The sequence below is a fragment of the Pithys albifrons genome, chromosome 21, assembly GCF_047495875.1.
Source record: "Pithys albifrons albifrons isolate INPA30051 chromosome 21, PitAlb_v1, whole genome shotgun sequence".
Classification (NCBI taxonomy): Eukaryota; Metazoa; Chordata; class Aves; order Passeriformes; family Thamnophilidae; genus Pithys; species Pithys albifrons.
The window spans coordinates 4,470,833-4,488,322 of NC_092478.1; the positions used below are offsets into that span (position 1 = coordinate 4,470,833).

Below are 17,490 nucleotides of genomic sequence, written 5' to 3' on the forward strand. Positions count from 1 at the left end.
ACCGAGAGCGGCTTCCGGCCCCGGCGGGCACCGCGCGGCGGGCAGGGCGCGGGTTCGAGTCCCCGCCCCGCGGGTTCCAGTCCCGGGTTCGTGTCTCGGTCCCTGCGAGTTCGAATTCCCGCCCCGAGGGTTTCAGTCCCGGCCCCTGCGGGTTCGAGTTCCGGGTTCGTGTCTCGGCCCCTGCGGGTTCAAATTCCCGGCCCGAGGGTTCCAGTCCCGGCCCGTGCGGGTTCGAGTCTTGGGTTCGTGTCCCGACCCCTGCGGGTTCAAATTCCCGCCCCGAGGGTTCCAGTCCCGGCCCCTGCGGGTTCGAGTCTTGGGTTCGTGTCCCGACCCCTGCGAGTTCGAGTCCCAGTGCCACCGGTTCGAGTCCCGGGCCTGGCAGGTTCGAGTACTGGGTTAGAGTGCGGCGGGCTCGGCAGGAACGAGCGTGTGTCACCAGGCTGGCTCACTCCCCGGATACCATCCCAATGGAATGGGCAAGGACATCACTCCAGTGAAAGCTCCCAGGTCTGTGAGAAACACTTCCCAGACACCATCCCACTCCTAACTGAATCTGTCAGTGTTCAGGTCAGACCGTGGCAGCCTCCTCAGAAAAATGAAAAATAAGTGGATTATTCTTTTTTTCTCCTATAGTAATATTTTAGAGGGAAGACTGACCAAGGTGATATTTCCTGGAATAAAGTGTTCCCTTTGTCTGAAGGCTGCCACTGGTGCCCACTGTTGAGAAGCACAGAAGGCCCAGTTGCTGCTCTCTGCAAGGCTGGAGCAGCAGAGCATTGATGCCACCACATCACATCAGTATTGTCCCACCACATCAAAGGACTGGAATTTTAAACTCCCAACTCCAGGCAGGTGTCTGAACACTGCACATGTAACACAAGTAACAGCAGAGTCCATTCTGCACACAAAGCACAGATTCACTAACCCATGTTTACATCTCTAACCCCAGACTGCTGACAATTAACACGCTCCCTCGAGAACAGGCAACACAAGGACTGGTTCCTGACTGCATTTGTTCACCCACACAGCTTTTGTGCCTCCCAAAAACAACACACAGGATTGGGATTCCTGCAATAACTTCTTTATCCTGGAAAAAATATATAAATCCATTCTAAATAAATACCCATCCCCTGCCTTAGACACACTTAAATTGTCCTGCCTAATAGAATGTGCTTATATATAAATTCCTGAAAAGACAAAAAGAGTTTTTTAAGGTGATGCCAAACGCCCTGAGCCTGCTGGCCCCAGAGCAGAGGGCTCAGTCCTTGGCTGTGCGGAGTTTCCTGCGGAAATAGTCGGGCGCTGCCTCGTAGAGCCAGTCGGCGTCCACCAGGCACAGGTCCCGCATGTAGCAGCGCGTGGTGCGCAGCAGGGTGTTGTACACCACGCACGAGGGCCGCCCGGGGAACAGCACCGAGGACGGGTGGATGGCCACGGCCTGCTTGGAGCCCACGGTGCTGTAGGAGCCGTCGGGCTGCAGCTCGGCCGCGTTCATGAACAGGCTGTGCGCCAGGCAGCGGCGGATGTTGGCCGTGTCCGAGCGCGACGACTCCAGCGGCACCGACAGCTGTGTGGGAGACACAGCACGCCCAAGTCACTGTTAATCACTGTGTTACAGTGGGGGTCTCCTGAAGGACTCTGGGGGTTGTTCAGGGAATTTCCCTTCCTCAACAACCCCGTTTCTTCCTCTTGAATGCATCCCAGCTCTACGGTCTGGCCAAGATGTAGAGAATCACAGAATATGCTGAGTTGGAAGGCACCCAGCAACCTAAACCAGCAGGTTATATTCATGAAACTAATATGTTGCAGCCCTGATATTGGTGGGTCTGAAAGACCACCTTACAAGTTTCATTTTCACCTTAAAAGGATATGTTTCCAGCCTCAACCAATTGGAGTCAGACCATTCTACCTGGGGCGGGGTCACTTGAAGTGATCTATACCTGTGTTTTTGAATAAACTTGGGATTTGCTTGAACATCATATTGGTGTGTGTGATCTCACTAGAGCGTGGTTGGCAACAATAATATATATCCATCACATTTCTATTACATATTCATCACATTCCCTGAGTATATGCATATGTGCTAATTATTATATGAACTATTTGGATATGAGTACAGGTCTTTTGAGGGACTTTGGTGGTGATTTCAGCACATCCCATTCCCCAGATTTCCCTGATCTTCTGATGAATCTTCTTTTCTTGAGAGAATCTCATATATGTGATTAGGTCATAATGTACCTCTCTTACCATACTCTGCTCTGACACACAATCCTTGTCCTCAAAATTAACACACCTGCTAGTACATATTAAAATCCCTTAGGAAAATCTGCATTCTTCCTGAGAGGCCTTCCCAGAGCTCCCCATCCCTTTTCACCTCTCCTTGACCCACCAAGCCCTGCGGCTTTCAGATTTTGGGATGCAACTCCATAGTCAGAAATTTTACCCAATTATTCATGGGAGCCTGAAAATAAATCCACATTTCCTCACTCCTGGGACTTGGTGCACGGTGACATCACTTTGGGGACAAACAGGAAAATATGAACAGGTGAAACAGAGAATACAGCATGGCAGGAAGTTACCTTTACACAGATGTCCCTGAGCTGAGCTCTGACTTCTGCCATCAGCCTCATGTTCCTGCCGTTGATAAAGTTCTCTTGGCACCATCCCTGCAGCAGAGACATGAGGAGTTAGAACAGGACATTTCTTCACCCCAGCAGCACGACAGCCTTTGGATATAAAAGCAGAATCTCCCATACAATGTCTCAGAAAAGGTGCTGACCCATTTGCTGGCCATATTTCTACCCCTGATTACTCCTCTCTGACTAGATTCCCTCCCACAGTGCTAGGAAACAGCAAATCAGATAAGAGTGACAGATGCTGCAAGGAATGGAGTACATGAGTCCACAGATCCACAAATCAAACTGAGCAGCTGACAGGGTACAGTAAATCCAAATCTGCTTGTAAATACGCTCAGTTTTTTGCAATTTAAACTGCCACAGAGATTGTATTTATTGCCTCAACACTGTTCCGCTCCCTCCTGTTTTCAGCTGGAACCAGGGGAGGGAGAGGGAAGGAACCTGGCTCTGATCACAGCCTCACAAAGCTTTGCTACTGTTCTGTTGGAACCTTTGGCACTTGAACAGCTTTCTCCAATTGCAAAGGATGAGTCCTCTCTTCTCACTGCTTTGGAGGATGCAGGTCTCACTCTGCTCTAAGGCCAAAGCTCCTCACCCCCAGGAGCCCACACAGCACTGGCACCCTCGGAGCATCCCACCTTGTTGCCATTGACACTCTTGAAGGCCCTGTACACGTTGAGCAGGGTCAGATGATCCCCCTCACTGGAGATGAATTTCTTCCTGGCAGCTTGCACTTCATCCCTCTGGGCAGGGGGGTTGTGAAGGACACTGTCCACCGACAGCAGCGACACAATGGTCAGGATCTCCTCAGCACAGTGGAACTTGGGGGACAGGAGGATGGCCTGCAAATCACACCACAAAACTCATTTTTGGTCAACCAAATTCATTTCACATGGACTGATCTTTCTGTTCCCTGGCAGCCCAGGAAGTTCACCAAACATTGCTTAGGACAATTCCACAAACATCTGGGCCCAGGGACAACTGCAAACACTTCTCTGGGCCCACCAAGCACCTTTGACAGCAACTGCCATGCTCCTTCCTGAGGCTGGCCACTGCATATACAGAACTAACATGGTGACAACTCAACTACAGCATCAGACACTTCATGGACCTGCTAAACAATCCTGGAAACTGCAAGAAGATTTGCCTCATTTTGGTTTCAGAGGTGGCAGAGAAAAGAAATTCTCTTTCAAAAGACCTTCCTGAATTAAATGACAAATGACAACCAAACCAACACAGGGGTTGTAAATAATGTACATTAATGTACAGCAAATATACCAGCACAGCTCCAGACATCCCAAATTCCACACCTTGTTTAAGGAGTTTGAAAAAGAAATGGTAAAAAGATGAGTATAAGAGATAAAAATCAGTTAATTCTTCTGCAGTTTTTACCTTGGAGAACTTTGGATCCAGAGGAAAGGCTGCCATCTTCTTTCCCAGGGGTGTCAGGACAAGTTGACCTTCCTTTTTTGTCACAGCTCCCAGCAGGTCCAGCTCATCAATCGCTGCTTGAATAGCATCTGCCAAAACAAGGACACTGTGGCTGTGAGACCTCCTGCCTCACTGATGGAAGTGAAGGACACTGGTACCACCACTGACTCTTTCCCCTGGCCAGAGGGACAAGTACTTTTCATTTAGAGAAATTGAGTCAAAAAACGTGGTTTATCTACCTCTATCCAGGAGAACAAGCACCTTTTCCAATTTACTACAACTTCCCTTGGCAGTCAAGACACACCTTCCTGTTCCTCATGACTCAAGACTGCTCCCTGCTTTTTTTTCCCCAAGGGTACCTTTGAAACCACTTACCAGGAGATGGTTTGGACATGAAGTCAAAGGTGAGCACGTCAGGAATTTTCAGGGCCAGGAGATGAAGCACCACACTGGCCAGGTTACATCTAGAGGGGCAGAAAAAACAACTGTCAGGGTTCTCTCCTTTTTAGTTTTTTTTTTTTTAATTTTATTTGCCTGTAAGCTGGGGAGGAGTCCTCAGGTCTGTGCTACAACTTGACAGAGACTGGTCTGATGCTGCTAGTGAAGCCTTACTTCTTAAAACCAGGAAGAGGCGAGTCCAAGATTTGGAGGACCAAGAGAACTATTGCCCTGTGTGTTTGGAGGCTCAGTGCCCAACTATCCATCCTGAGCAAACACTTCCTAGATTTTATGTTTAGTCTTCACACCATTTTTCTTAAAAGTCACCCAGTCAGCCCCGAGCTGCAGTTTTGCTGCTCAGTTCTTCACACAGCTCCAGCTGTAGAAGTACAGCAAAGAGGTGTGGCAAGAAACATGATGGCCTCAGGGTTTTCCCTCACCTCTGTATCTCAGGTGTTGTCATTTCATCAAACTTCTCAAAGTCATCCTCTGTGTAGAGCCTGTAGCAGATCCCGCTCTCCTGCCGTCCCGCTCTGCCCGTGCGCTGCCAGGCCTGGGCCTTGGACACCTGCTGCACTGCCAGCACCTCCAGACCTGTGTCTGAGCATGGAAAAGCACCACTTCAGGTAATGCCAGCACAAAGCACAGCTTTGAAACACATGGAGCATTAACAAGAACAATTGTGCCAGCCAAATACTGCTGAGTTCACTTCCTGTGGCACCCTGAAGCACAGCAAATTATCCCTGCACTGTGTCCGTGAAAAGATTCATATTTGACACATTTTTACCCCCACATGACTGATACTCAAAACAATCCACAAAACCCCAACATCTAAAACCTGGGGTATTAATTCAGACAGCACAGAGGGTGTTTGAAATCACCCCTCAGTGTGGCTCATGGCCTCCAGGAACTTCTCCAAACCCAAACCCCATCTCTGAGTTGCTCCTCAGAACTCCTCACCAGGGCTGTACTTCTTGGCTTTCACCATGCCTGTGTCCACAACGTATTTTATCCCCGAAATGGTGATGGAAGTTTCTGCAATGTTGGTGGAGAGGATCACTTTGCGACAGCCCTACAAGGAAGGACAAATTAAACCCCATCCAAAGCAACCTTAGAGAATCTGCAACAAAAAAATGCTGCTGCTTTTGGCCAGTGTAAGCCAAGCCTACCTGTCCCTGCAGCACATTGTGACCACACGCTGTGCTTGCTATGCCAGCTCTCCTAGACTAAAATATCTCCATTTTCAAATCAGTTTCTAAAACATGTGTTTGCAACAAAATACACCACCAGAGCAGCTGTTATCAGTGTATCTTTCACTGGCTTTCTTTACCCATCACATTCCCTCACCTCGGGAGTAGGTTTGAAGGCACGGAGTTGTTGAGAGTGGGGCAGAGAAGCATAAAGAGGCAACACTGTCATCCGTGGGCAGCCCTCGGGGAGATGCTTGGAAACGTCTCGACAGGTTTTGGTCATTGCTTCAATCTCTTCCTGACCAGTCAGGAACACCAGGATGTCCTGACATGCAGATGCTTCCTGGAGCCAGAGGAAAAAGCAAGTTAGGAGGGTTTGGATAGGGAAGGAGCACTGAGATGGTAGTAAGTTAGCAAAGCAGGTAAGGAAGAAAGAAAAGGCACACATGTGGTGCAAGGTATGCAGCAGCCTGAACTCCCAATGGATTCACCAGAGGTGAAGAGTAAATCACATTTTTTGGGAATGAGTCTTAACAGGATGGAGGAATTGCTGTGTCATTAAATAACTGCCCAGGACAGGCAGGGAAAGCCTGAAAGAACACAGGTACAGACAACTCAGGTGAGAGGAACATTCAAGTATCAGGCATGAGTTGACATCAGAAAGCTTGGCTTAGCAGTCTCCTTTCAGCTCCAGCCTTGATGTACAGGTACCAAAATCCAACAGCAGCAGCATCTTCAAAGCATTAAATGCAGTTTAACGAAATGACACAACCATCTGTCAGTTTGGCAGTCAAACATCCCAGAACAAAGTGCCAGTCTCTGGCCCCAGAGAGACACACACCTGGCACAACCAGCATACCTGGTGGATCTGGAAGATGGACACCAGAGCTGCCTGGAGGTAGTCACTCTGACGTTCCTTGGTGTAGAAGATGTCAATGGGGTGCTGTCTGCCTTCCAAATAAATGACAGGAGCTCTGTTGAAGTACTGGGAGAACAGGTCGACGTCCATCGTCGCTGACATGATGATCACCTTCAGTGTGAGCACAGGGCAGGTTAGAGCTGCAGTTTCCATCCAGCTGAACACTGGCAAGTCAGGACTAGCCAAAAATCACCTTCTGGATACTGAGATCCATGCTCAGAAGAGCTAAAACCTCACAGAGTTGGAGACAGAGGAGAGTGATCTCCCTTTGTTCAAGCCATCAGCTCTTTAACACAAGCATAACACGGTGTGATCAGAGAACACGTGTTAAAATTACTTTCTGATATCTAACAAAGAGAGCTGAGTATCCAAAGTACAACACATCTTCCATGCTGTGTGCATAGGGGAGAGAAGCAGGAATGTTTTCTAATGCTGTAAGAGCCCAGCAGCCAAATCCACCCAAATCCCACACTCCAGCATTACCCAAGGGCCCCAGTCTGCATGTACACTCATCAATGAATAGGACAGGGTAGGGGCACATACAGGTCTGCAACAGCCACAGAGCTGGGCTGTATAATGGTCTGTGCAATGAGACTGTGAGGACCCTGCCAGGCCCCCACAGCAAAACTAAAATGCTTTCACACAAATTCATGATGTGTCCACCCAACCCACATGCAGTGTCCTTCCCAGGAAGGACACACAGTGGTCCCATCGGCCAGAGCTCCTGGAGTGCTCTCAGCAGCAGCATCAAAACTTCCCCAACAGTACATTTAGTCTGGAGCTCATACCCAGGGCACTTTTATGGAAAAAGGCAACATGAGGTGACCAGATACCTTGTTCAGGTGTCATGAGGCCCACACATCATAAGTCAGACCCTTTTAACTATTCAGATTTAGAGGGACTACTTAGGAACATAGAAATGGTCAAGGCTGAAATTCCAAACACTTTGGAAGGTGCTCATGGCACTCAGAGCCCGAGCCCAAGCCCCACCTAAGCTGCACACACTTTCAGTGGCTTTAGGCTCTGCTCCTTCCGTTTCCTCTGGGCAGCTTTCACCACTCCAAAGAGCACATCTGTGTGGATGGTCCTTTCATGGGCCTCATCCAGGATGACCACGTTGTACTTCTGCAGCAGAGGGTCCCCGATGGCCTCCCGGAGCAGCATCCCATCCGTCAGGAACCGGATCCGGGTCTCGGCAGACGTGCAGTCGTCAAAGCGCACGGTGTAGCCAACCTATGGAAGAGATCAGGGCGGGATCACAGGGAGCACCAGCACAAAGACTCCAATTCTCAGTGCCACGGGCCACAAGGAAGGACTACAAAGCCCTGTGGTCGCTGCAGGGAGGCTCTGCAAAGCAGAGAAGTGTGTCTGCAGTTAATCTGCAAATCAACCCACCAGCTTGCCCAGCTCTGTCCTCTTCTCCTCTGCCACTCTGGCAGCCAGGGTGACAGCTGCCACTCTGCGGGGCTGGGTCACAGCAATGAGCCCAGGGTGGCCAATTCCCACCTCGTACAGGTACTGGGGGAGCTGAGTGGTCTTCCCTGAGCCCGTTTCTCCTATGGAACAACAAGGGAATAGGGGTGGGGGTTTTCACCTTCTATAGCATTGTTAAATGAAAGGTTGTGACTCGTTTTTATGTTTACTTTTAACGCTTATTTCAGGATGGGGAGGCTGAAAACAGGGAGAGAGTCACACCACAAAGCAGTGGCAGGTCAGAGACAGAGCCCAGCACCCTCCTCTTGCTGCTGGGCCCCTCCAGAGCTCCTTCCACCCAGGTGCTCTCCAGCCACACTCTGGGTTAGAAACATATTCCAGCCTGCCTGGAGATGAAGTGTCTGTGACACAGCCAACACAAGGTGAAAATCATGCAGAGCAAGAACAGACACTGATTTGGGATATGCACAAATCTACATACACTGGTAAGTTTGTAAGAAAAGCTGGAAGCAAATTAAAGCCAAGCTTTGGTCACCACAGCAAGAAGGGAGTGAAGGCTTGAGGCTCTTAGAGGAGCTCTCAGGGCACCAACAGCCAGCAAGTGTTTCCCTGCACCTCCCTGAAATCAGAGACAGTCCCTCAAGCTCAGGGGAATGTCTTCTCCACCCACACAGCACCAGCAAACAACACAAACACCACCCCATTTCCCCCAGGTGTGTTTCCAACACAGGCTTGAGAAGTTCAGAGGGGTGACACCAAGCAGGGAAGAACCCAAAGCCAAACTGTGAGCGCTGTAGCTGCAGACTGGGGAAAGCACAAGTGGGCTTTGTAGCTCACTGCACGGCTGCAAAACATTTAAGTGGTGTATTTTACTGTGAATTTAGCCAACAATAATGGTAATATCAGGATTACAGAGAGGAAAGAAGATAAATGAAGTCACACCTATCAGATACCGTGGATGATTGGTTATTTCTTAAGGGTTCACTAATAGGAATTGAATACAATAATTATTCATTTAATTCCAATAAATGGGGGGTCTCTGTGCTTCCAGGTGGGAAGCTGCATGTCTTGAGTTCTTGGAAGTCTAAGAAGAAGCTTATTAGTTTGGATACAAAGAAAGCGTTACAAAATCAATGAAAAACCCTGGAAAATGTAGTTGAGGACACAGCTCTGAAGAGGAGAGTTTTGCCGTCGGGCTTTGACTGAACTCCATTAAAAAATGAAGTCCCGGCTGCCTTAACCAGAATGACAATATTACTTATTGACCACCTTCCAGATGTACCCGCGGGGGCGCGGCCCGTGCCCGGCACTCACCGATGAGCACGGCGGTGTCGAGGCGGCGCAGCCGGGCCAGCAGCGGGCCCCGGGCGGCCGAGATGGGCAGCGAGCGGCGCTGCACGTGGGCGGGCGGGCCGTGTCTCTGGGGCTGCGCCGCCTTGAAGCGCTTGGCCGGAGGTCCCTCACGATCCTGAGCCATCGCTCGGCTCGGTCCGTCCCGCTCCGTTCCGTCCCCTCACGGGGCTCTCCCGGGGCTCCGGCCGGTCCCGCGCCCCACAGCCCGTCTGGCGCCGCCGTGACGTCACCGCGCCGCCGCGGGGCACCGCGGGAGTTGTAGTCCCGCCGCCGCCACCATTTGTAGCCCCCTTCCGGAAAAAGCCTTCGGGAAGGTCGGGAAAACACCCTATGGAAAAACACCCTCGGGAAAAGAAACCTCGGGAATCTCGCCCCCAAACACCTGCTAAATCCAGGCACAAATGGGCAAAGAGCTGGCTCCGGAGGCAGTGTGGAGGCATGTCCACCGATTCCTGACTTGTCCTGGTAATAAACTATGAAAGCTCTTGAACACTGAACAGAAAAAAAAAAAGAGGAAAAATAATAAGATTTTCACCTAATTCCTAACTCCTAAGCTATGCCCAAGCAACATTGCCCAAAACGTTTTATATTTTACTCTCTCTGAGTATTGCAAACAACCACAGACCAAACTCCAACCATAAAAGAACCCCCAGAACTCCCTTAGGCTCTTACAGACTTTACCAGATACAAATGGTCTCACCCAGCTTGTTTATCAGATCCTGACACCAGATCCTGGACAAAGCATTTCCCCTGAGCTTCCCACACGTTCATGCCCTGGATTGTGAACAGCTTAAAACCTGGAGCCAGTTCTTAAAAACAACAAAATCTGAGAATAAACAACATAATCACGTGTATCAGGGGTGAGCCTGTTCTCCAGAATTTAGGAGGAAGATGCAGCTTCAATCTCTCTTTTTATCTATTATGATATAATCAATGAAAACCCTACCCAGTACAGCCCATACAATTTAGGAACAACTGAAGGTGAGCTCCAAATCCCTCCTGTGGCTCCTCAGAGATGTTATAGCCAAGATAACTTTAAGCTGAACCCCTCTCAGTGTCACTGGCCTGTGTTGGACACACATCCCACAGCAAACTTCATACACAGCCCACGGATTTCCCATCCTGAGCAGACAATCCTTTCCCTGGGAAAACCTTCTATTAACCCTGCCCCTTCAAGGACTTGCTATTCCCAGCCTCTGCTTTTTTACCTGCTGCATCAAAACCAGAGGATTACACAAAGGATTAACCAAGAATTATCCACAAGACATTTTATTCAACTCATCATCTGAGATACTTGAGCAGTTCTGACTCCAAACAGGCTGTGATTCCCTTGAGCTGCAGGTCATTTAGTACCTGTGAGCAGTGAGTGTGTGGGGGTGGATTTTGCAGACCCACCAGTCAGACTCAAACCTGGGCACCTGAAGTGTCACCAAAATGTCATCCCGGCCTGCAGAACTTTCCAGAAGCCCAAGTGGCAGAGGGAGAAGCTGCATGTTGTATTCCTTACGATTCAAAGGCGACTGGAGAATAACAGCATCTCAGATTAAAAAAACCTTTTGCCATTGAAATAGTGACTTAGACTTTCAACCACCTTGTAGTTGTTTTATCCAAGAATAAAAAACCGAGTTTTTGGTTGGGTTTGTCCCCTGTAAAGTTTCCCAGAGAGTTTCATGTATCAAATAACTTGAAAAAAATGCTTTAGAAATCACTTTAAACAAGTACTCATGGTCTTATTAACTGAAGCTGACAAGAAACCGTTTCCAGTTTTAAATTTTTGGCTCCACTGGATTAGATTCTGTCCAGCACAATAAATTCCCTGATTGGGAAAGACGCTGGAAGTGTCTTGGATTAGACTGCCATTCATAAAGTGCTTGTATTCAAACCCATAGAGCTGTCAGGAAGAGTCCTTGCTGTGGCAGGGAAGGATCTCCCCCGTGGGACTCGCTGCAGTCTCTGCCAGGGTGGCAGCTGTGGGCACAGCCCTGGTTACCCTCCGAGCCGCTGCCCCTCTCCCCACGGAAACCCCCCCGGCCGCTCCTCCGGCAACGGGTTGTAATTAGGGTCCTCTTCTGGTGTGTCAAATATTGCCTTCCTGGAAAACAGAAAGGGGCTTTGGTTTATTCTCCCTTAAAATGTTTCACAGCGAGACCAGACCCACTCAAATTCTGCACGTGTAACAGTGTCCTCCCTCAGGAACTGCCTGCCCAAGCACTGGGATTTACACCCTTCTCTCCAGGTCAGAGCCATTGGGAAGGAGGTCTGGAATTGTGTGCCCAAATCAAAGCTGAGGATGTTCAGCTTCTGACTCAGGATATTCTATGATTTTATAAAAATGCCCAGAGAGGGGGTGGATTCCCCATTCCTGGAGGTTTTTAACCTGAGCTTGGCCGTGGCACTGAGTGCCATGATCTGGTAAAGGGACTGGAGTTGGACCAAGGGTTGGACTTGATGATCTCGGAGGACTTTTCCAACCCAATCCATTCTGTGATTCTGTGGATGTGGCACTGACTGAGAATCCACCACGTCTTGATCCAACCCTACTATGATCACCAGCCCAGGGCACTCAGTGCCCTGGGCTGGTAATCACAGTGGGGTTGGACCAAGGGTTGGACTTGATGATCTCGGAGGTCTTTTCCATCCCAAATGATTCCATGACCACGAGAGCTGTTCTGGGAGAGCCTCTGCACAAGAGGGAACTGAGCAGGAACAGCACCACTCTATGCAATAAAGACTGAAGTGGGTTTTTTCCCATAACTGTGAAGCGAGGATGACTTGCAGGAAACCCCCACACTATTAGACATGTAATACCTCACTCTGTTCACACCCAGCAGCTTTGGTGCCACCACAAAGCTCAGCCAGCAAAGCCTGACAAGTGTTACCAAAGAAACCAAAGGTAAAATTCCCCCAGATTACACAAATGCCAGATCCTCCTCCCTGGTTTGGCAACAGTTTAATAAAAAGTCAAGTGCAGACACACCCCAATTTTGTCTCTGCCCAACTGACCAGAAGCTGATGTGACTGGGTTAGAAAGTTTTCCACACAAGCACCCTTCCCATGTCAGTTGCAAAGCAGACACCAATACTTACAGGACAGATGGTGTTCTCAGGAGCCTCCCACCACCAGGCTGATTGGGAAAGACATCCTCTAAGAAAAAATATATGTGCCCAACAGCAATGCCTGGGATAGAAACAGAAGTCAAATGGTGATTTTTCAGTATTTCTCCTTTACAACTTTCAACTAATTCACTTCAGTTTTCAAGAAATTGAAACACACATTGGTTCTTTCACAGCAAATATGATGATACAGAGTTAGAAAACCCAAGGAAGCAAGATAACATCAGCTGGAAAGCTATAAAATATTAATACAAGGAAAACTGCTTGCCATTGTTATGATGCCTCCAGATCACGTTTCCCTGTGAACAGAGAAACACTGAAGACAAGTTAAAGGAGAAAGATATAGGGGTTTATTATTGGAAGCTTTCACGTTCAAACCCAGGGGGGTTTGACCCCCAGGTCAGGAAGTTTCAGGATTTTTATACCCCTCATTAACATCCAATCAGGACTCTCATTTCTCTTTAATGCCCACCCAAAAGGTCTGTCAATCTACCCCCTTCTTCATGGTGGGGGCCAGTTGGGTCTTCTCCTGTTATTTTGCAGGTGTCTGCTCAAAAACAGCTTGGCTTGATGAAGCCTGAAAGCAGCTCCTAAACTCGTGAGAAAGGCACTTAATATGCACACTTAAAATCAGAGTAACTCAGCAGAGACTAAATGATTCTAACACCTTCTAAAATTACATTAAATTCTTAAGCATCAGTTAAATATACTGATGTTTTGGCTTTATTAGAGTTGATGAAACAGTACTATAAACTATTTTACTTCAGCAGACTGATGCCACAAAAAATGATGCATCAGGGCCGATTCCAAGCAACAAAAAGCCAAAGCAACAGAAGCTCTTTCCATCCTTGTGACTGCACAAAAAAGGCTACAATGTTTAGAAATCAGAAAAGCTTGGTCTAGATACACCAGATGAACTAACACCAAGTATTAGGGCATTTAGCCCTTGGATTTTCTCCCCATTTTCTGTAAAACATTAGGAGGAACTGCTCTTTGTGCTTCTTGCCATTGCTTACCCAGGAGATCCACGATGATGGAGTTCCCCAAAAGCAGTGAAAAGCCCATCAATACCCAGGGCAGAAACGGGGCTTGGAAGATGAGGAGCCCGAAGAAGTTCATGCGGACGTAGGGATTGCGGCGGCTCCAAACGTACACCAGCATGATGGTGAATGCCTGGCCCAGGAAAACCAGGTTCACAAACAGCCCAAAAAGCTGGGAAAGCTCATTAAGGAAACAGTTATAAGGTCAAGCATGAGAAAAACTTCACAGCTTAACTTGTAATCCCATGTTTTGCACACAGCTGATTAACTCCATCTTCCCGGGTTTGTGTAAAACAAACACAGGATTTGGGGTGCCTGCAGCATGAATAAACTCATTAAAATATAATTTAATTTTTCATAGACACCCTGAGCATGATCCCTGATAACCTGATTTCCATGACCAAGCAGTAAACAGCCTGAAAATCACAACAATCACAAAGCATTCAAAAATACTTTAACAAATGTGCCTTGTATGACAAACAAAACACGTTTTTCTAAGAATTAAGGTAAAGGATTAAAATCATGGTTTCAGTTCTCATTCACACACCTTTCACTTCACTAAAGGAGCTTGGAATTACAGCCAAAAGGATACAGTCATTAAAAGTCCTCCAAAAAGGAACATAAATACAAAATCTGCCGTCCGACCCCGGAAAGAGCCTTCCTCGAGCATGCGGCAGTACCGGTATCTGAGGCCTCAGGTCAGGAAAACCTCATTGCAAATCAGTTCAAAGACAGATCCAAGTGGAAAAGGATTCAATTATACATCAGCTTGAAAGTTTTTTTATCCATTTCCTGCATCAACCAGCTCTTTTTTGGACACCTCCGAAGAGAGGGTGACCCAGGAGACAAAGAGGTTACCTGGAATTTTCTCCTGTACGTCAGCACCAACCTGGAGGTTCAGACTTGTACAAAGTCTTAACACCACAAAAATAACTGGCAAAATTCTTGATCACTTAGGAAGGAGATGCCCCAGTCATGGCCCCAGGGAAGCCACTGCTGCATTCCCAGGAATTTCGTGATGAGGCAGAACTGCACCTTTGCCTGTGTGCATGGACAGCACCGTTCCTGCACTCTGGAGCTCTGCCCGCCAAGGGAACCAAACCAGCTTGATGAAGGATACAAAAAGATCATGTTAAATAAAAAATTAAAGCCAACTGGTCCAAAGAATAAGTAGTTTGTGATTAATCTCCATATCTGGAAATAAGACAAATACAAGGACTTTAAACATGACAGCTTATGTTTATTGTCTGAAGAGAGAAGGGAGCAACAGTGAAACTGAAACCTCCTTTACAGACAACAAATTTAACACCTGTGCCAAGGTACAGTCATTTGCAGCTTTCCAAGAGCTTGTTTATAAGTATATCTCTCACACAAAAAGCCATAACACTCAGTTTGGAGGAGACAAGCACTTCTAAACTCTACAGTGCCCTTTCAAACCCCCCACACTTCATAAAACACTTACTTGAAAGTGCTTAAATATTAACTCAGGGTTGAAATACAGCTGGAAGGGTGTGATAAGTTCTAGTTGCTGAAAAAGAAGAGGACATTTTGACGGGATCAATACAAGAAAAAAGAAAAAACACCATATCCCCAAACCAATAACCCATTCCTGTGAAAGGGTCAAGTCCTCAATCAGCACAGCGAGCTCTGTGGCAAGTGGGAGCCCCGATACCCCTTCAATCGCTCGCGTTGCTGTTATTTACTTGTGCTTTACCTTCCCGGGGTGGGTTTTGGGAATCCTCTCACTCAGTGGGCCCTGAGAGGCCCAGACCCGGCCCTGGGCGCGGGCGGTGCCCGAGGGCTCCTCAAACACGGCTCCCGAGCGCCCGGCCCGGCCGGCGAGCATCTCCCCGCTCCCCTCTCCCCCTCTCCCGCGGCCCCCGGGCGGGCCCGTGGCGCTCACTGACCACGGCGGCGGTGGTGAGCACGCAGGCGGTGGTGTAGGCCCGAGTCACGGGCGGCACCTGCAGGTACTCCTGCCGGAACGTCTGGTACGCCATCTTGGCGGCACCGCCCCGCCCCGCCGCCCTCAGCGCCCGCCCGCCGCGCCGCGCTCCCATTGGCCGAGCCGCCCGAGCCCTCCCGCCGCTCCGCGTTCTCATTGGTCCCGAGCTCAGCCCTCCCGCCGTGCCGTACTTCCATTGGCCAAACCGCCCGAGCCCTCCCGCCGCTCCGCGTTCTCATTGGTCCCGAGCTCGGCCCGCCCGGCGATGGACGGAGCGCTTGGTGATTGGGCGGCGCGGACGCGCTCACGGACGTTGATTGGCTGAGGGCGGGGACTCCTGAGGGGCCGTTTGAGAGAGGCGGGAAACGGCGGCGGGTGCGGAGTGCGGGGATCGGGCACGGCCTCGGCACCGCCCCGGGCACGGCCCGCGGGGATCGGGCACGGCCCGCGGGGATCGGGCACGGCCTCGGCACCGCCCCGGGCACGGCCCGCGGGGATCGGGCACGGCCTCGGCACCGCCCCGGGCACGGCCCGCGGGGATCGGGCACGGCCTCGGCACCGCCCCGGGCACGGCCCGCGGGGATCGGGCACGGCCTCGGCACCGCTCCGGGCACGGACTTTGGGGATCGGGCACCGCACCGGACTCAGGCCGCGGCCCCCGAGCGGCAGGAACGGCCCCACTGCCCCGGGTAACGCCCCGTGCGACGCCACCTCCCCTCCGGCCCCAGCGCGGCCCCCCCCGGCGCAGCCATGTCGGTGAATCCCATGGCCTACGAGGCGCAGTTCTTCGGGTTCACCCCCCAGACGTGCTTGCTGCGCATCTACCTCGCCTTCCAGGACTATCTTTTCGAAGTCCTGCAGGTGGTGGAGGGCGTCATCCTCAAGAAGCTGGAGGAGATGCCCGGCTGCACAGTCAGCCCTTCCGAGGTCCGGAAATGCACGGAGGAATTCCTGATTTTCATGAAGGATCGTTTCGATAAACTCTTCGGTAAGATGGAAGAAGTGCTGCTGCAGCTGGTGCTGAGCATCCCCAAGAACGTGCTGCTGCCCGAGGACAAGGTGCACGAGGAGTTTCCCTACAGCCAGGAGGAGTTCCAGGCGCTGCAGGAGGAGATCCGCCAGCTGGAGCTGCAGTGCAGGGCAGAGGCGGCCGCCGAGCAGGCGCTGAGGGCCGAACTGGAGGAGCAGAAGGTTGTCAAGGCCGAGCTGGAGAAGATTTTGCAGTGGTTTGATGATGTTAAGAAGATCTTCAGGGAACAGGGGATCGGCAACTTAAAGGAAAGCCTCGCCTTCTTGAAAGAGAGTGCTGAGAAACTGCAGGTTGTGATGAAAGAGGTTGAGGAGAAGGGCAAAAAATTAAAGATGCGTGATGAGTTAATGTAATGGAAATTCTAGAAAGGCAACAGAAGTCATTTAGGGAGCTTTCTTAAATGGTGGGGGCTTGTCTCTCCTTTACTCCTCTCAGCTGCAGGATCTGAACTAAAAGCTGTTGAGCTGTGCCAGTTTGCACCTTCTTATGGAAGCAGAGGAGGAAAATCCTGTAAAATATAACTCAAATTGGTGATTTGGAATAAATGTTGCATTGGATAACCTGGCTGTGAAGGTGCCTTCCTGGTCGTAGAACTTAATGTTTGAACACAATGTAGGCCTTGCTTATTTTAAGGGTTATGGAAAACAAGCTCTTTCGGATTTGTAGGAATGTGTGGGTGGGTTTCCAGCTGGATAACAGTGCAGGACTGGGGGGGACATGGGGACTTTGCCAGCTCCCCAAGGAGCTGCCTGGCACTGGCTGTGGTGCCTTTCACTGTTTGAAAAGCCAAGTAGGAATTGCAGGACAACAATGACTCTGATCCTGTCAGTAATAAATCTGCAAAATCAAGAAGCTCTGCCTGCAGACTGAATGCAAATATGTAGATAGTTTCATTTAATGTTGAATTGGGAGGAGTAACATGTGCAAGCTCTCACTTGGCAGCAGAGGGCACCAGCAG

At 49.8% G+C, this 17,490-nt stretch overlaps 3 protein-coding genes across 3 annotated transcripts; 1 reads left to right on the plus strand and 2 right to left on the minus strand.

Moving 5' to 3' along the window:
- Positions 1 to 791: 791 nt before the first annotated feature.
- On the minus strand, positions 792 to 10,557 carry DHX33 (DEAH-box helicase 33). Its single transcript, XM_071574891.1, is given in 14 exon segments — positions 792 to 1,570; positions 2,583 to 2,669; positions 3,278 to 3,481; positions 4,032 to 4,159; positions 4,446 to 4,534; positions 4,949 to 5,108; positions 5,469 to 5,580; positions 5,856 to 6,041; positions 6,558 to 6,728; positions 7,623 to 7,850; positions 8,013 to 8,173; positions 9,366 to 9,561; positions 9,563 to 9,639; positions 9,642 to 10,557. Coding segments are annotated over 14 exon segments (2,151 nt in total). The 5' UTR covers positions 9,685 to 10,557; the 3' UTR covers positions 792 to 1,261.
- A 552-nt stretch (positions 10,558 to 11,109) lies between these two features.
- Positions 11,110 to 15,601, minus strand: DERL2 (derlin 2). The gene is made up of 7 exons (XM_071574892.1): positions 15,465 to 15,601; positions 15,020 to 15,085; positions 14,678 to 14,751; positions 14,150 to 14,243; positions 13,534 to 13,729; positions 12,491 to 12,581; positions 11,110 to 11,496 (listed from the first exon to the last, which is right to left on the minus strand). Exons 1-7 carry the CDS (start codon positions 15,555 to 15,557, stop codon positions 11,391 to 11,393), a joined length of 720 nt encoding a protein of 239 aa, XP_071430993.1. The 5' UTR covers positions 15,558 to 15,601; the 3' UTR covers positions 11,110 to 11,390.
- A 254-nt stretch (positions 15,602 to 15,855) lies between these two features.
- On the plus strand, positions 15,856 to 17,170 carry MIS12 (MIS12 kinetochore complex component). The gene has a single exon (XM_071574893.1). It carries the CDS (start codon positions 16,253 to 16,255, stop codon positions 16,883 to 16,885), a length of 633 nt encoding a protein of 210 aa, XP_071430994.1. The 5' UTR covers positions 15,856 to 16,252; the 3' UTR covers positions 16,886 to 17,170.
- The last annotated feature ends 320 nt before the right edge of the window (positions 17,171 to 17,490 follow it).